General features: G+C 43.1%; 1 protein-coding gene across 2 annotated transcripts; it reads right to left on the bottom strand.

The window, feature by feature from the left end:
- Window positions 1-306: 306 nt before the first annotated feature.
- Window positions 307-24103, bottom strand: epha2b (eph receptor A2 b). 2 transcript variants are annotated; one of them, XM_044352004.1, is made up of 17 exons: window positions 23908-24103; window positions 23124-23203; window positions 20920-21568; window positions 10305-10460; window positions 9504-9863; window positions 9152-9282; window positions 8690-8861; window positions 8491-8590; window positions 7742-7797; window positions 7518-7643; window positions 6660-6845; window positions 6482-6543; window positions 5425-5634; window positions 5120-5269; window positions 4769-4962; window positions 3700-3855; window positions 307-2222 (listed from the first exon to the last, which is right to left on the bottom strand). In XM_044352004.1, exons 1-17 carry the CDS (start codon window positions 24086-24088, stop codon window positions 2114-2116), a joined length of 3078 nt encoding a protein of 1025 aa, XP_044207939.1. In that variant the 5' UTR covers window positions 24089-24103; the 3' UTR covers window positions 307-2113. The 2 variants fall into 2 exon arrangements, with proteins under 2 accessions (XP_044207939.1, XP_044207938.1); XM_044352003.1 differs by having other exon boundaries at window positions 6648-6845.
- Window positions 24104-24114: the final 11 nt, after the last annotated feature.

Here is a 24114-nt window from a genome sequence, read left to right on the forward strand (position 1 = left end):
TTACTTTTATGTCATCGTTTGATTAGATTAGTTGATTTGATTAGAGAATGTAAATCTAATAAAATGCTCTCAGGAGTTGCTGACAAAAATGCTGCTGTGTGTTGTGTTGTGTGTGTATTTATGCCTGAACATTAGTTTCCCCCTGCAGATAATGAAGCACTCAAATGTTTATTAGAGGTTCCAGAAACCCAAGCAGCCGCATTATAAGGATATCCAGGTGGAAGTATAAACATCCCGGCACAGTTAAAGAAAAATAAAGCATTCCTCTGCTCTGTTTGTGTCAGTCATACATCAGTCTTTGCCAAATTCAATTTAAGACTTTTATTGCTTCACAAGGCAATTTCAGGTTTGAATAATTCAGGAATCAAAAGGGCACAATAGAGCTTTTTTTTTTTTTATTTAGAATGAGAGAACAACCTTCAATTATAATCCCAGCTCAGTGTTTATCAGGATAATAAATACAAGTAAAAAATAAATAGACTATTAAATACAGTATAAAACAACAGGCAAAGAGGAAGGAGTTTGCTCTTTGATGAAGGAACTCTCAAAGTTTTTAGAAAGGCAGCAAAAATGGGAGACATCGCTTTGGAGGAAAGTGATGGGAGCTTAAAAAAATAATCAGTTTGCTAATATGGTAAATAGTGAAATCATACAAAATGTATAAAATGCAACCAGTAAACCAGAGTGATAACAAAAAAAATCCCTTTTCCACAGATGGATCTATCAGCTACAATAGAATCATAGATACATTTGAAAATGCAGTAAAAATTCAAGTAAAAGAAGGTGTACATCAGTAACACAATGATTTGCAGTCATCAATTAAGAGCACTGGGGAAACTGTCCACTACATACTTCCCACTACACCAGAGAGCTGCTTCATAAAAACAGGCAGAAGCAAACTCCCATTACGGTTCCACAAACAGGCACTTTAAAATGTCTTTGAATGTCTGGAACAAGTCGAGCACTTAATTGTAAAAGCGTATAATTTCATCCCATCACAATGTTACTCAAACCAACAGGTACATGAATGAGTATTTGTCTAGCTACTACAAAACTAAATGAGACATTGAAATTGCAAACCAAACTATTATGAAATCATCTCAACCACAACAAGACTCATCATCATTAAATCTTTTTTTTTTTTTGGCGGTGGGGCATTTGCATATTGGCAAACTTCAGCCTCTCTCTCTTCATTACCGGCACACTACAAACAAATTCTGTCAGTCTGATTGAAACTCATTTCACTTACACAATTTCTCACTCGATACCATTTCTTTTAGTTAAGGATTTTGAGTGTGAACGCCTTTTTCTTGCAATTCTCAGACAAACCAAGATCATATGATTCTTGATCCAAGTGCTACATTATAAATTCTTAAACCCAATAGTTGTGGTAATCGCCCAACGCACACACACACACACACACACAAAAGTAAATCTGTACACAAAGAGTACCTCATATATATCCTCTGCTTTTTTTTTCATATAACATCACTTATATGATTATAGCTTAATTTCTGAGCTGAGCCAGTAGAAAGCCAGTAACAACACCATCTCTTTAGGATTTGGCCAGCTCACGCTCATTTCAGCCGTCTCGATTCTCCATCCTCATTGGTCTGACAGGAAATGGATCAAAGTGCCAATTAAAGGGGAGACGCTGTGACATCAGCACCAACCGCAAACTGAACCAGGGCTGGACTCCACTGCTCCCATGCTATCACACTTACTGCACTTTCCTTGTTTGTTTGATACAGGATGCTACGAGAGGTGGCTTGATTGTTGATTTTTATGAAGCAGGAATGAGAAGATTAAATGAAAAAAAAATGCTGAGCAATGAATTGCATTTGTACAGAAGACATGGATAATAAAAATAGATATCTAAATATACAGTCTACTTGATACATCTATTGCTGTATATTTGCTCCATTCCCATGTGGATAAAGATGAAGAAATCAAAAAATGTACAGTAAGTCTGATTCAGTCGGCTCCAAAGGATGGCACAATTCTCTTGGTCCTGCCGATCCAAAGCCGTCCCTGCAGTTTCGCTCCAGCTCAGCTTAGAGTTCAAAGGGCTGCCTGCTTCAGTGCCCAATTTTAATTCCCTTCGTTGTGAGGATCACACTGCAAACACGCTCAGGGTGCTGGTCTGGTCTTTTAAACCTAAGATGCTGTAGGCGATTCTTTTCAAATGGCCAGGAAGCCTCACCCCGATGTTCTTAATATCCCTGTAAGAGAGAGACATGACAGTATGTAAGAGGAGCTGCACATGGATTTACACTTTGGCCTCGTTCCAACAGTTTTCACGCACATCCTTCCTGCCTCTCAAGCCTTGAAGTAATCACTAATTCATCCAACGTGATGAAATGCCAGCCTCGAGCTGACTTGCTTGATCACTGAACCAGTGCAGCTAGGTGCAGTGTGTTCAGAGTTAGTAATCTGCAGAGGTTTCAATTTATCCTCGGCATTAAAGGATAGTACTGGGGGTTTCGCTCTTCACAAGCACATGATGCAAACCTACAAAAGCCCTGCAACACAGCAGCCCCAAGTCAAAGCCTTAATTACAGCTTTAATTACTTAACGAGGATTCTCCCTGTTGACCATGAATCAGTTGTCTGGCAAGCAGAGGGTGGGTTGTAAATAACTGCTGGTTTTCCAAGAGTGCTACCAGATGCCCTGAGATGGAAACATGGGGCCATGAAATCACACCATTCTGTATGACAAATACTTCAAAAGGGTTTGTCGTCTGCTTTACAGTCTGCCCATCTTCCCAAATCACTACCAAGACCAACTGAGATACATATGCCATGGCAGAGAAGGGAAATGGGGGGGGTCCCAATTGGCTGGTAGTGCGGTCGGGAAAAGCTCTGGCCCTCGTTATTGCCCCCAAAACAACCTTATATTATGTGCTTCACTAAGCCTTTTTTTCCAAAAGGTTGAGTCCATTTCATTAAATTGCCCCCTTAATGCTCCTACACATGTTAGAAGATCCAATTGCCGTAAACTACGCTGTGATAAGTTCAAGGGGTACATTCTGAGCACACCTCTTCAATCTTTCTAGAAGTACAAACATGCCGACTATGGGGCTTCAAATCTCATCCATCTATTTCAGTTCCTTAATCTCCCCGAGTTGCCCCTGCTTCACGGGCTATTCTTTCCTTCCTTTCCTTCTTTAATGTTGAAAAAGCCACAAAAGGCCTTTGCCCTAAACAGCCAAAACTGGTGGTTTTCGGGGCTCAAGCAAAAGTGCTGCCCAGGGCAGCTAGTGTGTGTGGGTGAAGGGAGGGATGAGAGAAAGAATGGAGAGAGGAAAGAAGAATAAGGACTGCAGCGACCACAAGCCACCATCGCCAGTCTACCACAAATGAGCCCACTCCTTCTTCTTCCCTCCATTACTTTTTCCATCTCAAACATTTCTCAAGTTGTAACTGAGGTTGGAGATTATATTGTGCGCAAACTATTCTGCTGGCTGTTAAAAAGCAACATTTTAGGAAAACATACATAAACTACAAGAGGGGAGTCCATAACAGACTTACTGTCAGGAGGAAAAACATTCTTGTGCAATTAATGGTTTTAATTCCGAACATAATTTGATGACAAAATGTTCCTCCTTCTTTGCCAACAGCATACTTAACAAGTACATCAAGTAAAAACATCCAAACTTGTTATGTCATGTCACCAAATCTGGAATCATGTCCCACTTACTCATTCTTCATCTGCAGGACCTGCTCCATAGTGACAATCCCAGCGCAGGTGAAGTTTTCGCTGTACTGGCTCATCTTAATGGACTCCAGCCACTCAGACACTGACCTGAAAGGGGAACCGTCTGAGCCGCTGGTGCTTGGCAAGCGGATGGATACGCTGCAAGAAAAAAAAAGTAGATCCAAATGCAAATAATCAACAGACGTTCCCACAACAGAGGCGGATGACTGAGGACTATAATTACTGTGCAGTTAGTGATTAAAAACCAGTTGGAGCAGTCAGGGGCAAGAGCCGATGGAGATATGAGAGCGACAGCCTTTTGTCTTTTCTCACCATTTCTGGCTTTAATGCTCCCTCACAAAGGAGAAAATATGCATTCAAGCACACAATCACAAACAAAAGAGCTTTAGACTTCCTCTGTCAGGAGGTCACACACATTTCTTTCATTAGCCTAGCAGGCAAGGTGTCAGTATATCCTTTTAATGGTTTCAGTACACCATTTTAAAGCTAATCTCCCTTTCCCCCCCAAACTGCCCCTTTTTTAAAGGTAAAGTAAATGGGAAGCTGCTGCCAGAGTCTTTTGAAGCAGGTCCAAGTCAAGTCTCAATAAAGACAAGTCCAAGTCAAGTTATAAGTCAATCAAGACTAATATTAAGATATAAAGTACTGAGACAGGTCCAACCTTCCTGGTGGTCTAGTGGATGAGACACATACTAAATTAATGCAACATCCCAGTTTGATTCTCACCGGGGTTTTTTAGCATTTGAACATTTTGCTTTCAAAGCATTTAATGGTGTTTAACAAGACCAAGTCCATTCAATGTGCAGGCTTAATAATTTAACATTCAATGTATTTAAGGCCTGCTGACATCTCACAAGAGTCAAGTCTCAAATCTTCATTTTTGCAACCTAAATTTGCAATTATTTACTGAGACAAAAGTTCTATTTATACTAGTTGTATTGCAGAAGTTTTGTTTAGAACGTTGTTTCAGAGAACTGGCTGCTGATAGTGGCAGCTACAGTAGGGTCAACACTGGAACCCTTAGTCTGGTATGTACATAAATAAACCTTACCGTGGGTCAAAATCTGCAATGGTCTTCAGGGAATCTGGGCTCCGCAGCAGCTTGTCCAGCAGGCTGACGATGTCTCCAAAGCGTGGCCTCTTGGAACGATCCTGGAGCCAACACTGAAGCATCAGCTGGTAAACAGCTGAGGGACAGTCCATTGGTGCCGGCAGCCGGAAAGCCTCGTTGATAGCCTTCATCACCTGCAAGTTCATTAGGTGACTAATTAGATATTTTTTTCTCACTGTTAGGATCCTAAAAATATATTATACATAAGACACACTAAAAGAACACTCTAGCTCTAACACCAAAACCAAGAAAAGCGCTTCCTGAAAACTTTCCATAAACACTGAAACTCACCTCGTGGTTACTCATATCCCAGTAAGGCCTTTCACCAAAGGCCATGACCTCCCACATGACAATGCCAAAACTCCACACATCGCTAGCTGAGGTGAACTTCCTGTATGCAATTGCCTCTGGAGCTGTCCAGCGAATGGGGATCTTACCTCCCTGTGCATGAAAAATGTTTCATGTTAGAGACAGAGAAACAAAAAAAAGGACTCCTGAATCTAAAAACCAATACAGACACCAGGCTGCACCTTGCTTTGATGTGATTGAGGTCAATCTTTTTTTACTTAAAAGCTAACATGAAGTCATGTACTCACACTTGTAGTGTACGTCCCCTCAGGATCATCCTCCAGCACTCGGGACAGGCCAAAGTCTGATACTTTACACTCCAGGTTGTTGTTGACCAGGATGTTGCGGGCAGCCAGGTCGCGGTGAACGTAGCTCATGTCAGAGAGGTACTTCATGCCTGCAGCAATGCCGCGCAGCATGCCCACCAGCTGGAAGGAGGAAAACTCACCATCGTGGTCCTGAGGGTAAAACAGATTCATTATAGTTTTTGACCAAGCTTGTAGCAAACTGATAAAAAGCAGAATAATAAAAGAAACATTGACATCACAAGACTGTACAAAATGATAAAATAGTTATCAACATCAAATCTATGAATTACTGTCATAGACATTTAAAGACATTATTTTATTGGCACAAACAATATTTAGACAAAAAAACACAGCTTGTCTATCGCCATGGTGGCAATAGTCGTAGTAAAGAGATTCCTCCAAATTACACAACCACATAGGTCGTTTGTACCTGCACTCCAGAGTGAGCCATTGGAGCAAAATATGCTGCTTTCCAAAACCATTACAAATCACTGTTAAAAAATAATGATGTTTTATGATGTGACAACACTGTTGTTAAAGTCTTGTTAGGTTTAGGTACAAAAACCACTTTGTTAGGTTAGGGAAAGATCATGGTTTGGGTTAAAATGTTCACTTGAAACGTTACTACTTCCATAAAGTTAGGCAACCTTCGTTATTATGGCAACAGTAAACACCACGTTACAGTTCTTTAAAAATTGCCCCGACTTGTGGTTAGAAATGGGAAGCAAACAGTGCGAACAGTGGTCTCCTGCAGCTAAGTCCACTTTTTGCCATCTAACTAATTATCTAGCCATCCACCCAACCATAATAAGGAAGTTACTTTATATAGACGTCATCTGAATTGTGTCACTTCTCCAGGATATAATTACTACGGCCGCTAGATGTGTCTGTCACTCAAACGTAACTATAGGTCGTTTTTGGCGACTGAATCTACAACCTGTTTTTCTTGGAAAGACCCAGAAATTTCCATCAGCGCAACAGTAAGTGGTAGACTTACCCTAAGGTACCGGTCCAGTGCTCCGTTCTCCATGTATTCAGTCACAATCATGGCATGTTTGACTGCACACACACACACATAAGAACGAATTATATAGTGAAACTGACCTAAAACAGGCAAGAAAATTAAGAGAAAAGTTTGTTTTAAAAAAAGGACGAAAACTCACAGAAGTCCTTACATTTGGTCACCACCCCCTCCAGACGGATGATGTTCTGGTGGCAGAATTGACCCATGATGGAGGCCTCGCTCAGAAAGTCCTGCCTCTGTTTCTCTGTGTAGCCTGGCTTCAGCGTCTTGATAGCCACTGCCACCTCTTTCCTCCCTGGCACCTTCAGAATACCACGGTACACCTCACCGAACTCTCCTGCAAGACACATCAATGAGACAGTTGATTTAGAAAGGAGATATCTGATAAATGTGTGTTTGATACATCTTCTTGGGTTTCTGGCTGCCAGGGTTTTTGCTTTGCAACATTGTGAAAATAAGGAAGTCTCTGTGACTGTTTTGCCTGAGGCTCTCTCAGAGAGGTGTGTTCTGGCTGGGTGTTGAAAGAGAGCGCCTATGTTGTTTAATTGGTGGATGGCCTGTGGTTTGGGAGCATGGGAATCAGCTGTCACATGAGGCGAAAAGGGGGGGGGGGAAGGGTGTATTGGCTCAAAGGGTAAAGGTGAATAACATACTTGAATAACATATGGAAAGATTTGGGCACGGCCTGCGGAAGTCCTCTGATATCCTTCCAAAATACTGTTACTGCAACATTTTCTTTCTTTTATGTAATAGTTCATGTCATCTTGAGCCAAAACACATAGGTCCCACAGCCAAGAGTTGCCACACTACAAAATGTCTCAACTTGTTGTGTGAGAACTCCAGCTAGATAGATGTTAATCTCACTAAAGTAACCACTGTCAGTCAACCTGTTAAGCTGTGGAAAATGCACAATATAAACAGCGAATTTGGGGATTGGAAAAATCTTTCAACATCCAACATCTCTGAGTTAAGCCCCACAGCAGATTGTCTCAGCAGGGATGTCACTCACCAGCACCAATGACTTTCTGTTTGGTTATGTGGCTTGGGTGGATTTCAGTGGCAAACTTTAGGATGGCTGTGTTAGGGTCCTCGTATGTATGTGGATCAACATAGGTCTTGAGAGGCTTCAATTGCTCTGTGAGAAAAAGAAAGAAAATTATTATATGTTAACAAATTAGTAAGATAAAGTGAATAAGGTCAGACAAAGAGATGAGAGAGATTCATTTGATCTACCTGCGCTGGAGAAGTAGGTGTCCTCTGGTCCTTGCCTGGTATGAGAGTTTCTCTTCCTGAATAAGATAAAAAACATTTGTAAATTAATATCCCACTTTCAAACAATAAATGAACATTTCTCTATATATCATTTGCCTGCTTTAATATCAATAGCACATAGCAACCTTTGTTATCATTTTTCGAGACACTCTAAAGCTTTCAAAAGGATCCCGACGCTGCAATGCGTCCATTCAGAGAGAAGCGGCCCTTTGATAAAGATTGAAGATAGACTGTGTTTGCCAAGCCGATTTAAAGACTGAAAGACAGACAAGCAGGAGGGAGGGGGAGGTGGACAGACGGGCTACAGTCTGCTACAGTACAGGCACAGGTCACCTTTACAAAGTGCCTGCGGTGTGGTACAGAAAGAACCAAGCGCCTCTTATCACCAACAATGTACCACTCTGGACCAATTTCCTTTCAAAGGCCCCAACACTCACTAGAATATAACCATTGAGCAATGACAAGGCACATTGAACACAAATTCTTCCCTAGTGAGTGCTGGGACACAGATCCAGATAAAGAGAAAGAGAAAGTTGGCTAAAGGAAAAGAGAAAGAGAGAGGTGAGGAGAGAGTGAATGCAAAGGCCATTTGGGGGCCCCACAAAGGAAGGGCAGAAGAATTGGAGAGGAAACCAGTGAAGGAGGGTATATTCTGACTGATTAACAGAACAGAAAGACAAGGAGGGCAGCAGAGAGGGGCGTTTACTGACCGTCTGCGAAGGAAAAGGACCACGACCACTATGAACAACATGGCCGCTCCTCCAACTGCCGCACCGAAAATGACTGCTGTATTGTTTGGAGCAAGGGGTCCTGTAAAACACACATAAAGGAAACATAGACACGCATCAGAAAAATCCCATTCTTGAACAAAACTAGCAAAAATTTTGCCACAGTGGTTCTCCTCTGTACCTTCAGATGAGGTCTCAAACTGTTCCTCCATGCTGGACCCTCCAGGGCTGCCATCGTAGCTCAGGGCCTGCACCCTGAACAGGTAGGCAGTGCCCGGGGCTAGATCGCTGATCTGCACAGAGTTCTTCTCCAGTATGAGTACGGTATAGGTAGTCACATCCAGGTTATCATCCTGGGAGACAGAAGAAGAGAGGTCAGGGAGAAATTCAGTCAAAAAAAACAAAACAGTTTTAATGCTGAAGATGGAGGCCACAGATTTAATTTCAGTATTTAAGTTAATGGACAGTTTATGTTTAACTGGTCAGATCAGGAGCACTGAGCTTAAACTGAAGGCCCTCTGTGTTATTTAAACTAAATATCTTAGAGGGAGCTTTAACCTTATACAGTGATAAATGCAGAATAATACATAAAACTGACTTTTCATTTCAACACATAACAGAAAAGCAAATGAGAGTGACGCACCTTCTTGCGGTAGTTAAGTTCATAGCGGAAGGGCCGGGCTTGGATCCGTGGTCGGGGGGATATGTCCCAGGAAAGGGACAAGCTGGTGGCAGACCTCTCAACCAGTCGCATTGAGGTAATCTTGGGGGGATCTAAGGACAGAGAGCCAAGAAGCCTTCAGTATCTTTGGGATGTGAAATAATCCAAAAATATGAACAGTATGGCTGCGCTTCCGGTTGATGAAATCTGAGAACCTCATGTCACTCCTGCAGCACAATTCGACTTACAGATCTGCCACCGCCTTACAGATAGCATCTCTCATTACTGCAGCACAGATAGCATCACTCCACTGGCTCATAACAGCCTCACTCACCTGTGTAGTGCAGAGATGTAGTCAGAGTGATGGTGGGTGGTGGCCTATCAGCCTGTGGCGTTCCCTGACTAGCGAACAGTGACACACCATTATGTGCCTCCACAGTGAAGGTGTAGTTGAGGTGCGCGTCCAGCTCGCTCACTGAAACCTTGGTGTCGGTCAGGCCCGTGCTGGCCGGTTCATAGCGAATTTTGTCTCCGCAGGGTTGGCACACATTGTCCTCACAGCGCTCACATTCAACGCTGTAGGTGATGTCTGTTCGACCTCCCGTGTTTTCCGGTGGGCTCCAAGAGAGGAGGAGTTTTCCTGCAGAGAGTTGGGTGGTGGTAGCCTGGAGGTCTCGTGGAGCAGATGGGAGGCCTAATGAACACAGTTCAGGAAAGATAAGAGATATTAGAAACAGGGAGAAAGAAAACCAAGGAAAGGAAAATGTGGGAGATTGCTTTCCGACAACATGACAGTATCATTAAAAAGAAAGAGTGCTGTTTTGAATTTTACAAGATGTCCAAAAAGTCTGGATTCTGGGAAATGGCTCTCTCTTGAAACTACATCTTAGAAGTGAGATTCAAACAGAAACCACACTAATGTTTGCAGCGAAAACGAATGCAACAACAAAAAATATTAAATTCCTGCACATCTTGTAGGATTCAAACAAAAGTCAAAACCTTCAAAATGTATCTGAATTAGAGTTCACACTAGGACAGTCACATGGAAATGACAATACTTGGTGGTTCATTGACAGCAAATATTCTAAATGTACTTAATTCAAGGTTCTCATCAGAGATGAGGGGGACTTGTCACCTGAGCAGGGTCCAGTAGAGGGGTCAGTTGGGGCCCGGTAAAAGCCATCCATACAGGGACAAAACAAAGCGCCGGAGCCCTGCCTCTGGGTGTTTTCAGGACACGGCTCACACTTGTCACTGGATGCTGCAGCTTTGAAGAAGCCAGGCTTACATTCTGCAAACACAAAAATACATTTGCATGAGAAGGTGAACAAGGACAATAATGACTTCAGGCAACATCCCATATGACATAGCGCACAGCCAGTTCCTCCAGATCACTCAAGGCTCTTTAAAACATCAGTAACGCCGTGAACTTTTCACCTTTTGTGCAAGACACCAAGGTTGAGTGGACATGTTATTATATCAAGGCTAAAGGTCACATTTGGACAAGTGACAGAGATATGAGAGAGAAAACAGAAGCGAGGCTCTGCACATTGTTGACTCTACTCATTAAAACACTGTCCATTCCAGCAAAGACACTGCTCACATGAGCCCAGCCCTGAAACAAAAACGCAGACTCCCTGACTAGCCGGCACTCCTTCTCTTTACTTTTTCAACCACAACCCCCCTCCACTGCTGCTTTCTTACTGTCTCTCTCTCTCTCAACAAACACAACCAGTCATCCCACATTCCACGACAGTAAGTCAGTCTTCAATGCTGCATTACAATAAGAGAAATAAAGGCAAATCAGGAAAGCGTCAAGAATTAAAAGGGAGATGGCTGAAAGCAGAGCATCCGTTTGCACTCAACACTATTATATTTTTTCCTTTCAATGACCCACATGCAGACTTTTGAAACTGTATCGCCTAGATAAGATGACACTTAATTTCACACGTCCAACTCGGAATAAAGAAATGCAGGTAGAGAATCCAGCTGTGCGTAGCGGTGGTGAAATATGAACTTAATACGGTGTGAAATTTCTGAGAGAGCGCGCCATAAAGGAGAGTGAAAATGAGAAGGCCCCCCTTAAACTTTGCAAGAGCATTCCAACGGCTGCTGCTCACATCCTCACACCATCACACATTGAAACACACACACACACACATACACACACACACGTTCATGTATGCACCGCACACATGCACCCACATCCATATGTATGCACAAAATACACATACATGTATGCATAGCACACCCATAGACACATGGGTAAATCTGACATCAGAAGAGGGATTATGTCCGCTGCCTGTCACCTGTTCATGTCCCTCTGTCAAGTTAATTCAGCCAAACACACATATATACACACACCCACACACACACACACACACATTTCTTTCCTTTCTTCAGAGTCATTTGCCTGGAGCGTTTATATAGCTCTTGACAGATGTCATAAGATGTTGACAATGCAAATGAGAACCAACATGCGGGCCACAGGAAAAGAAAGAGGGAATGGAAATGAGGAAGTTTATGGCAAGAGGGAGATCAGATAAGGTAGAAAGAGGACATGATAGCCAATTGAAATGAGGCATGCGTAGCAAAAGATTGAAGTTCATGCCAGTGAAGAGAGACAAGCAATGAAACCGGCAAAGGCAAACACGCAGTCTCAAGTTGAAAAGGAGAGCCAAGGACAAAGACAATATCAGATTCACTCAAAGATACTGTCTCGCTGTATGGCTGCTTTTCTCTGTGGTTCAGTTGAATGAAGTTCATTTGGAAGCCACAAGTGACCACACAGAAGACGGGGAGCACACGGCTCCCGCTCCATTTAAGTCATATCAAGGGGATTTACTTGATTGACCATGAGTTTCTCTTAGACTCCATTGGGTTTGCCTATCATTGCGGTTCACCGAGCTGCTATGAAGAGGTGTGTATTAACTGTGGAGCATGACAACAATGGCGGAAAGAAAAATACTCAGAATGAGAAGAATTTGTGAGCCTTGCCCAATTGGCTTACATGTTACTCAATCCGCCCCTCAAGACGGTATATCCTCTCTGTCTTGGCCAGCTGTTTCACTCAGTGCCATTGCTACTCATTAACGAGAATGAGGCGGTAGACGGGCTCAGCAGAAGAGAGGTGGTATGAAGGAACAGAAGGTTCCAGAAAGAAAGAGAGGAATACTGTATCCTGCTGAGGACTGAAGAAAAGAGGGGAGACAGAAAAGAGACAGGCCAGGCTCAACTCCTCCATTGAGAAGGGGAAACAGCTGCTGCCTCAAACCCCGATTCATTCCCCTACCTCTCCTCCTCGTAATCCCCAAATTCCTTCCTCCCCTCCTTTCTCTCCTCCCAGTCCTCACTAAAAAGGCTCCCAGCTAACCCATTAACATTGCTATTCACCGCTGACCAGCAGGCAAGGAGAATGCCATGCCATTCAAGTGCTGAGAGAAAAAAACATACACACACAAGCATTGCAGATGGGAATAGCCGAAATGCCACATGGCAACTGAATAGAGGAGGACTAGCCTCTTTTTGGCGCTACAGTGCCGGCTGCAATGCATCGTGGTCAGGCCTGTGGAGATGATGGCCTTACACTCTGAGCCGCCTCTATAATCAAGATGCATTCCAATGCACACCACCCAACAGGAGGCCTGTAGTGGAGCGCCTTTACTGTAGCTTCAGTTTGAGCCCAGTTCTCTACTAAAAAAGGTGAAAGAGTTTGTGTATTTTCAACAAATGAGTCACATTGACAGTAAGTGAAACTAGATGACTCTCTGTTGAGGTATTTAACAAGAAGATTCCTCGACAAAAGAGCAAAGTCCAGTGAAAGGAAACTTCCTGGTTCCATGGATAAGGTGGAGGGGGGCTTTGGATTGTTGCTGGACACAACAGGAAGCAGGAAGTGTGAGGCTGACGCAGCGCTTCCTTCCTAAAGCAGCCAATCAAAGCATGGAAACACAGGGGAGCGTGACCAAGAGAAGAACCGGTGCTGAGACTACCAGGGTCCTGAGACAGAATAATAAGCGAAAAGGAAGCCAGAATGTGTGTTGACCCAACATGAACATGGGCGCAAAACTCAAGAGGGGGGGCTCTTTATATGAACACTTTCCCCCTCATAAACAAAAGTCTCCCAGCTTCTTCTGAGTCGAAACATCTGACAAACTTAGACTACCATTCTTTCCGTACCTATTGCTACAAAGCGAGGCACTGTTTGTCATTTGAGAGGCCCCGTATGCCTTGAGTGGCTCTGTGTTTGTTTATTGAGAGTGAGTGCATGAGGCCTTTTACATTCTGGGAGCCCGAGTGGCTCTGGAGTAGGAGCCCCCAAGGGTCCCCCGGTTTGTCGGCAGAAGTTAAGATGGATGAGATGGCGACAGTGATGAATGCATGGTCGGATAGATGGATGAATGGGTAACATGGTGGCTTGACAACAGAAATCGCCTTCAGGACTGGAGGAGTGAGTGGGGGTGTGGGAGGGTGGGAGCTCCACAATCGAGTCCGGAGCTGGGCTTTTAAAAGCAGAAAGGTCATGTCTGCCTCAGGGTAGTTGTGAGTTAAACTGTGCATGGCTTACAGGGAGTCAGTGGCCAAGTAAAACAAACACATGCTCGCAGAAAGAAGGAGGAGGAGGAGGAGGAGGAGGAGGAGGAGGCAGAAAGACTTGCAGCAGCAGCCGGTGACTTGTCTCATGGGGAAGGAGGTTAAATTCAGAAGTATGGCCAGTGAACAAAAAAACATGTTGGAAAAATAAATGCATAAGAAATAAATACAATGTTCAGATCCTTATCAGAGCAGCTATATCTGGAGGCAAGTGAATCCTTGCTTTGTCTGTACCCTCATCTACTTCACTTCTCCTCCCCACCCCCCTATTTTCATTCCCGAGTTGGTCAGACCCGTAATTGCAATATGTCATGTCATTCTGTTTGTATGCAGGGTGACAACATATCATTAGCATTTTGGGGGAGTCGGGTTGTGGTGGAACAATGGGGTTCTCTGATGGGGGAGGTGAGCCGGTAACATGAGCCAGAGGTCACCGAGGTAGAGGAGAGGAGGGGTGAGTGGGGGGCAGTAAAGGTGTAGGGGCTGATGGAAGTGTGTGCGTGTGGGGTGGGGGAAGGTGGGGGAAGGTGGTGTGGGGGGGGTGGGGGGTGGTCATTAGTCAAAAGGATTAGCTGACCAATGGAGCAGCTGTAAGGGCATTACATCTGTTTTACAATTGCACTTAGGCTTTCATCTGGGGTTGTTAACAAACACAATAAATTCCATGATCCCCTTTCTCCTCTCACTCCCTCTGTCCACTCAGGCTCACTGACAGAAGGAGGGATAGAGTGGAGTCAAGGAGGCACAAAACATGCTCAACATGTTCTAAAGTAAAGCTGATACTTTGAAGAAACCATTCCTGGCTGACATGAAAGTCACAGATAGCTTCCAGAGGCTTCAGCTGGACCACAGTCATAGTCATTTGGCCACGTTTCCTCATGTTGCTGGTCAAATCCAGACAGCCAGGTGGCAAACACAACAGCACGCCAAGCCCACAAGTCACACATTAGACGCTGACAACCGTCTGCTTCCTGGTTAGGGGAAGGGGCTAAAATGGGACCAAATGCACCAATAAACAAAATGACTTATCAGGAAAGTGCCTGAGCGAGAACGCAGAGCACCGAGCGACAATGGAAAGCCCTGAGCAAACGGGTCGGGGAGTCACCGAGGGATTAGGTGACCTCCGGTTTCCGCTGTGGGCTCGTCCTGTTAGCAGTGAAGGGTGGGTGGGTGGTGTGTTGTGCTGGGGGGGGGCAATGGCTGAATGACATGGGGGAAGGAAAGTGCTGACCTCACACACCAGCAGTACAATACAATGCGCTTCACATTGCTAGCCCCAAACCAACACACACACACACACACATACATACACACAGCCTTCAGGCTCAGGAATGTCACCAAGAGGAAATATGTCCCAACTTCCCCACCACCACCAGCACACACAAAAAAGCCAAGAATTGCTGAGCCTCAGTTATTTGACTAAGGGCAGACATTTAGAAACTGCATTTCAACATTTTAACAGAGTGAATATTGGACATACATTCAACAGTGCAGTTGAAACAAAACTCTAAATTGTGAAACTCTTAAATGCATATGTTGCTAATGTTAAATAAGCTAACATTACTGTTTGCTAACAAGTCAAATTATCAAATTTAATCAAGGTATTAATATGTCCAGTGTTGTGTTGTCAGCTTTTAATGCAGTTTTGAACAAATTTTGTGTTAAAACCAAAAATGTCTGGCTGTACACAGGTCTGCCATCACATTTTTGTCCACCATTCACGCTACAGGCCAACAGGAACTCCATCTGTGGGTTCAAGTTAACATGTAGGTCTCCACTGTAAATGATCTGGCGAAAACAGAATTTCATTACCATTGGTGAATAATGCATCCAAAAGGTATAAATATATCTGATATAATAGTTGATAGAGTGGTTTCTACATCTTCTGACACCTCAAAGGCTCAACCATCACACTTATTAAACCGCAACAGTAAGATTTGCTCTAATTCACATTAAAGAGTCATGGGGCCACCAGAGCTCAACTTTGCTACATTTCCTGTCATCTTCTTCATAGTAATTGCCAGTGTTCTGTTCAATCTAAACATGGCCCAACAAGACGGTGCATGACACCACTTGAAAGTGCTTTCATAGTCTCCCCCATTATCTAACCAACTCCCTCAAGTTCAGCCCTCCAGGCAGACGTTACCTTGGCACAAGATCTGAAGAACCCACAAACTCAAAGTAATCACGGTGGCTTTTAAGAGCCGAGGAAGAAAAAGAGTTTACATCCAGCCTGTGCATCTAAATGAGCAGAGTTGTCCGATAAGTCAGTGGTTTTACGATTTCTTTTATTCCTGAGACCGGCTACAGGGATCAAGAGCCAAGGGAATTTGGTACAGCAGGAAATTTCAATGTGGGGATTATCTTGCAGGAGTGAGATGATTCCATGTGAAATCCAACATAAGTCAACTAAATTAATCCCCTGAGATCCCGAGGTGTGGTGCTATGTTCATGTCTCTTTGTGTACTGCCCATCAGATAAGCTGAAATTGCACAAGACCTTGATCTTAAAAGGTTATGCTCGATTATGATGAACCAGTTGGCACCAGGTACGAGCAGATTGAGATGACCATGAAACATTTGATAACTGACTTTTTGCAGGATTCACTTCCACGTGAACAATCAGCAATCCAAATCCACCATCGAATACAGGAGCTACAAGCCCCATTTTGTGCAACAAAAACAAAAACTGACGGCTGAAGTTTACATTTCACCTTCACTAAATGTTTGTGCCTTAACCACAGCCAGTTTTTCTTTCCCTCTACACTAAAAACTCTCTGATTGGCAGCATTGTTCAAATTTAGCCTCTATTTATCTTTACGAGTCAGTGGTGGAGAAATGTATTTACCAGGGAGCAAGAGGAGAGCTGTGCACAGTCTAAATAGTCACATCAGGGTCGTGTGAAACGGAATGTTTAAACTCTATTGGTGTCGTATTCATGACCTGCAATCCAGCCAAAAATAACAGTCGCTCTGTGATTTCACGGACAACAGGAACACAACACACGAAAGAAAAACTTTTGTTTGTCTGTCAGTTTGTTATACTTGGGACAGCTTGCGCAACAGTGTACGTCTCTTGAGTAAATTGCTTTAAGGACTGTAAAATGGCGATGGGAATGTGTTGAGATAAGAAACTTTCAAATAAATAAAAGATGAGGGAAATTTGAAGCTAAAATAGAAAGACCCTTCAGGGACAGGGAGGATGTGGAGAGAGAGGTAGAAGACAGCAAAAGCACGCAAAAAGCATGCAGAACCAGTAGTTACTTCACTTAAAAAGCACAAACACACCCAAGTCAATTACTACCCATACAAATCACTCACCACAGCGTGCAGTCACACAACTACAACTTAGTCACCAACTGTTTGTTACATCAGCTGAGGATGAGTTTAGAGACGCGGACAGACAGGGAAGGAGGGGGAGAGAGAAAATAGTTTACTGGAACCTCTTTGGCGAGAGGAGTAATAACTTTACTGGAACTCAGTGGACAGTTGTTCCACCAAGACGCCATTTTCTCCAAGACACCAAACCAGTCTTCAGCAGTCCAAAATATTCCACATTGTGTTTTAAATAAGGCCTTGTGGAAACCATGATGTGGGATTAAGCCCCGTTTGTCAGCTGTAAAGAGTGTGCATGAGGCTTTAGAGCCGCTGATGAGGTGTGGATCTGGACGGTTAAACACAATCCCGAAGACCAGCCAGGGCAGCCCATGGTCTTTTGTGGGGTGACACACGGTATGCTGTTCTATTGTACCAGGGAGGATTATGGGTAAGGAAGGGCGTGATAGGCAATGGAGAAAAACCGTGTCAGTGTCAACAGTGAGTCACAAATGGAAACCCACAGCGCTGCTGTCAGGCTTAAAGCCAACCACTTAATTGCAAAAAGTTAAGATTTTTCCAGAATTGAAAAAAGAATGTTTATTTTCTCACTGAGCAAAAATAAAAATGACTTCCTGATTCAAAGCAGGTGCAAAGCAAAATATAAAACTGGAGTCGCATATTGAAAACTGTTTCCATCAGCGGAACATAAATCATTACATTGACTCAAGTCTTGCATTTAAGTTTAATAGGGAATTTCTATTTTCACTGCTTTGTAATTCTACTCTACTACATTTCAGTATATTGTACTTCTTACACTTTTAAATTTAATATAGTTACTGTTCAGATCAAGATTTTTTTATACAGATTTTTCATACAAAGAAATCAGTTTCTAAAATATGTTCATTGTTATTAAATTAATTTTCATTTTTAATTAAAATTAAATTAATTATACTTTCACTAAAGTAATCAGTTTTTTATTTATATACTTCTTTAACCAAACACAAATGTACATTAATGCATTTCCTAAGGATTTTACAAAATAATAATAAAGCTTCAGTGCTGCATAAACTGGTGTAACAAATAGACTAAACAAAACAGCGATTATTTGGACAAAAAATTGAATTAACACAAACATCTTTATCAGGACTTTATCACTCTTGTGAGTCTTATGTTAATAAACATATAAATCTTTAGAGCAGCTTTCACTGTGCTTACTTTAAGTCTAATCCATTTTACAATTGACACGTCATATATTCTCAGAGCCAAAATAAGCTGCTTTTAAAGTAATCTGTATTGCTTTCATAAAAAAAACAAACGCCGGCTTTGTGTCTCACTACCGCTGACAGATATGATTTACACCCAGTTCATAAAAGCTTTCACATTTGCTGTTCTAAACACTTTGGTAGGTCTCTATAGCACAGGAGGTGATGTGTTTATCTTTAGAGTTTGTTTGTGCAAAAAAAAAAAGACTCTGTGGTTAAAATGAGCAATGAGAAGAGGAGAGCGCCACATGCCACCTACAGAAACCTCAACAGAAGGTCTACGGAAAAAAAAAGATCCCAGAAACACACTTTGATGGAGAAGTTCTGTCTCAGCCAGAAACACTACAACAGCGGGCGCTGATGAAGAGACGGAGACAAAAACCAGATAATGTCACAGATTTCTACTTTAACAGGTCCCGAGGGGCCGAGGAGTCATAAAACTGACTGAACACATCGCTGAACATGGAAAATTTCAACCAAAGTAAGAAAAAACACCACAATTGAAGTTTTGTGGTTTCTCCCTGAACGGCACGCAGCTCAGGAAAGAAGTGGGCAGAATGATTAACTGTGTGTCCGAAGGAGATCCCGCTTAAAGCCCTTCGAACCATTCATCTTGGCCCTGCTCTGCAGCCCTGTGATTCATTTCCACCTTCATCTACTTCCCTCGCGCGTCTCCGACCTCTCATTTGACTTCAACTCGGTAGTTTTTAGTGGGGGGGGTTTCTGTGTTTAGTCATTTTTATTTGAGGGCTTGACCTGGAGCTGCTCTTCTCCCCCCCCCCCCCACCTCCCCCCCTGGGAATTCCACAGGTCTGGAGTAATGTTGGGAGGCTCCTCCTCGGCAAACTGATCAGGAATGTACCAGCCAAGGGGGAGAGGAGGTGGAGATGTAGGTGGAGGTAGAGGTGGGCTCCTCCGGCCTCACGGGGGAAACACAGCGCTTCATTGTTCTCTTACCTTTACATTCCATTCCTCACCTCTCTCTGTTTTAAAATCACACCCCTCCACTAAACACAACCTCTCCGTCGCTTTTGTATGACTTTTCTCTCATTCCTTCCTGCGTTTCCTCCTCCTCCACCTCCTCCCTAATCATCTTACCTGGCACTTTCCCACAGCTAAAAATGATGTACTGACAGAAAACTTCACCACTTTTATCGGTCTGTTGCCAATGGGAGAAAAACTAAGTGGGAAAGCAAATCTATTATAGGCAGACTACATGAGGATTTACAACTATAGTCCAATGCGTGTGTTTGAGAGTGAGATTAAGGGGTGTTCATACCTGCATAAGTGTTTCAGTTCATGCATGTGTGTGTGTGTGTATAAACAAGAGTGCCAGAAAAAGCAGCGGAGGAGGAGGAGTACTTTGGGCTGATGGGAGTCTTAAGGTGTTCAGTCATGGAACAAATTTCAACATGCTCTGGCACGCCAGCCTATGTCGTATGTTCATATACACCGATGGAGTCATAAAATACACCCAGAAGCTGAGGCTCAGTAAATTTGTGAAAACAGAGAGGGGGAGAAGATGGATGCTGAGACAGACAGGGGAACGTGTAGTCGGCATGCCCGTTCACAAGAGGAGGGCCTCTGCGTTCTGTGATGCTTGAGATGAACAAAGTCAGTGAGGCTCAGAAGCTTCCTCTTGCCTCCTCCCCTTTCCCCCCACTAGCCTTGAAGATGCTAATCCATCACAGTACAGTAGCCTCCCGGCGTCTTTGATCACTTTCAGTCACCCTGACAGCCCTTCCCACAACAATAAAAGCCTTCTTTTCAGGATTTAAAACACAACCATGCCACAACTACAAAGTCAAAGGACCGAAGTATGGTTGGACTACGTAGCAAACTCATATAAAGATAAGAGAACAGATGATAATGAAAGAGCAGGAAATCACCTGATGCAACAGCCTGAAAGATAGTGTTGTGAAGGGTGCAATGTCTGAGTGTCATATTTTAAAATAAGTGGCTTTAATGTCATGACTGTGACCAAAGAAGATTTGTGCATCCTTTTTGTGCTACAAAATGAGTTTAAAGAAGTTATGAGAAATGCCTTTCAGACCTAAATGGTAAATTAAAGTGTTCATTTAGGTTTTAAAACCCGTAGGTACAACATGAATGAGAGATCTGAGAACCTTCAGAGTGAAAACTTTCCCCAAGGGGTATAACATTTTATATCCCAAGCAAGTTGGCTTGAACAAACTTTTCCATAGAACTGGAGTTATAGTTGAAACTTAAAAGCACATTTCCTAATTTTATAGGTATCGGTTCAAGGTCAGGGATGATGCCCCGACACGTACAAGTAGACCTTAGCATTCCTTCCATTGCAGAGAAGCCATGTTAGCCAAGGGGAGAATTCCAGTGAACAATGATAATAACACCTATGATAAATATCCGCAGTCTGTCATACTGACTTGTTTTACAACCTATGGCAATTGAAATGAAGCTAAATGGTGACTAATGCAAAATGGTCACATTAAAAATACACTCTCGTGGGAACTGCATCCTGGGTTTACACCCAGACAGGATGGAGTACCTGGGGGCAAAAGACCTTCACAAATACCAAAGATTCAAGAGCACACCCTTACCTTGACACGCATCTTTGACTTCTTCATGGCCTGGTTTGCACTGGCACTGTCCAACTGGTACCACCCACTCTCCATCCACAGTGCAGTAGATGCGGGGCACCTCCTCACTGATGGCGTTTTCCACGCACACCCCGTTCACTTCCCTCAGTGCCTGGTTCTCACCTCCAGCCACAGTCTCAGGGAATGATGCAAGACTCTTCACTGTGGCAGGGCAAGTTTTGTAGTAAACTCTAACAGAGAGAAGAGCAACGCAGGCTCCAATGTCTTGAAAAGCCAAGTAGAAGCCTTTACGAGACAGGTTCTCCACCACTCGTGTCTCAGTGTTGATGCGCAGATCGTTCTTGCCGGTGATCTCGTCAGGAGCTATGGTGGCCACTTTCTTAAACTGGCCCTTGCGGAAGGTAGTGCCCACATCTGCATCCGACTCAGACGTGAAGAGGTTGAAGGTTTCCTTGCAAGTCATCGAGACACCACCAAAAGAGTTGCAGTCGCGTACGATAAATTGGAGTTCCACAAAGACTCGCGAGGCTGATGGACGCCGCTGGATGAAGGTGGTGCGGAGCCAGTTGTCCTGTTCACGTTCTCCAACATTGCAGACAGAGTAGGTATAGAACTGAGAGCCGTTCAGGGTCCTCTGGACGACCTCCCACTGAAACAAAACCACACAAACCAACAAGGTTAGAGCCACAATCCCTGACTCTTGGGGAACCCCCAAGCATACAGGGCAGGACCAAGGCTATAAGGGAGGTGAAAATAAAAGGGGCACCATAGAACTTCATATGAGGGTTCAACCACTGTAATCTGAACCTGAGAACAAAAACAGTCTGTGTGTAGGGGAACTCATGGCCCTACCTACATATTGCTAATTACTCCTGCAGAATATTTCAACTATCCTTCATAGCAATAACACATTTATGCAACATGGATAACTTTATGAGCCTTTGCAACAACAATAGAGCAAACCTCAGGGATTTTTTTGTGACAAAGCATTTCTGTGTTCATTTTCCTGCAAAGACCCTAAATTATTTCCAATTCAGTCTTTCACGTGCCATTGCCACTTTTGGCAAATAGCATTGCAGCTCACATACTTAATGCTGCCACAAATATTTCTGAAAAAAGTGACAGCATGTTTTAACATAACCTTGGCTCTTGAGGAACATCTGGGCCCACAGGGGCAGGGGCTGTGGTTTGCTCTCTGCATGTAGCCACTGTGCTATTAATTAAAGGAATGTGCTTTGTTGGCTGAGTGTGTGGCTCTGCATATAAATTTGATGTACAACAGAAGAACCAACACCTCTATTAAACAGTTGGTGAACATTTTTTTTAGGTGAGTGTTTAAAACTTTAAAAAATAATAATCATAATAACAATGATAGTAATAACAAACCTCACAAAATACATCAACACCTGATGCTTATTAGAGCAAAAAGTGAAACAAAACTGACAAAGTGATTTATAGCAGGGAAACTTCTCTTAAAAGAAGTTGGGTGAGCCACTGTCAACAGCATGCCCACACATCTGAGTCATCAGCACATGAAATGAGCCCATTTACAGTGAATTTGCATGAGCCTGACTGGTCAATTACTTTGAAACCACAAAATGGAAGAAGGCACACATGCCTCCTGTATACTGGCAGAGAGATAACCACAGCATTTGGGTGTAATAATGTAGCTATTCTCTGGAAGCATCTCTAAACATAGGGCTAGACATTTTCCCCTGGTTAAAGGAAAAGGTAGCGCTGACTGATTGGCTCCATCTAAAACCCATCCCCTCTAAAAAGAGGTACCACATGCTGCAAACTTTAAAAGTTAATTGCTCTCTAACATACAATTCTGGAGCTGAAGCCTTGAAACCGCAAGAAGCCACAAGTATTCCCAGTTCAGAGCTAGCAGCTATTCTGTCTGCCGAAGCTTTGGTGCAGCCCAGACATGCTCTGCAGGCAACTCCTACAACTCATAAGAATAACCAGGCAACCATTAGGCTAAGATTATACCAGATTTTATAGAAAGCCTGACATGTATACACAGGAGGCTCACTCAACAGCAAACCACAAGTCAAATGGTCAAATATTTCGCATGGTAAGAGCACCGGAGGCTCTCAGCTCAGCCGGGCCCTTCCAGTGCATTTTCTCCTCGCAGATTTATCCTGAAGGCAAATTCCAAACGGGAACGTGGGAGCTAGAAAAGAACCTGGAGCGATACTCACCCCAGACTTGTCTCCCTGATCTAAGGGCCATGTCAACCAGCCCAGTTCACCTCCTGTTGCCTTCATGTCCAAAAGCACTTCTGTGGAGACACAAGAACACTGTTAGTACAAGAGAATAAACCTTTAAACTCATCAGAAACTTTGACTCAGAATTCATGCATCTCTTCTATTTTACACAAAAAACATAGATATTTATAAATGACAATGATTTAAATTTTATTGCAGAATCACCCTAAATCTGGCAGTATTTACTTTAAAGGCTGTTGAAAAACTAACGTCCATTTTAGTTGAAAAAAAAAAAAAGCAGTTCAAGACTCTGACTATAGTCTGACTGCTTATAGTCGTGATTGCAACGTGTAGGCCTAGACTTGTAATTTAGCTATGATTAAAAAATAAACTTGGTCCAGATTATGTAATAATTAACAAGTGATACACAGTTCAAAGGGTTAATACAAAAAACGCGACAAAAATATTTCCAGAATTCACCTGCTGGTGTTATAAAGTTTAGAGGAGCGCACATGCAGGCTACGATCTCAACTTCATGGATTATGACTAATTGAAAACACAACTTCAACCAGAAACATTTTATACAGTTAAAGCGTTTTCATAAAATAAGTCTTAGCCGTGTTACATGACTGTCACACGATAAAGAAAGTGTGTTTCCTGGTTTTAAAGTTTCTTAAAGGAGGTTCCCCGCATGGCACGCGTGCTTCACTTCAATAAAGCTTAGAAAGATTTAAGGTGATCAACTTTTCTGAAATTATCATTAAAAAAATACACTCACCTTCTTTAGTTTGTAAAGTAATTAATATGCCGTTAATGAGAACATATGAGAATAATAAAAGTCTGACTCCTCCAAAGAAATCCATTTGGCAAACTTTTCCTTCCTCTCTCTCTTCTCTCTGCGCTCCTGGGCTTGGCTGGGACTCTGCTCTGAGAGGTGAGCGCTGCTCGCTGCGGCTCATTCACAAACGGCCCAGCACGTCACGGA

The sequence above is a fragment of the Thunnus albacares genome, chromosome 5 (assembly GCF_914725855.1).
Source record: "Thunnus albacares chromosome 5, fThuAlb1.1, whole genome shotgun sequence".
In the NCBI taxonomy this organism is placed as follows: domain Eukaryota; kingdom Metazoa; phylum Chordata; class Actinopteri; order Scombriformes; family Scombridae; genus Thunnus; species Thunnus albacares.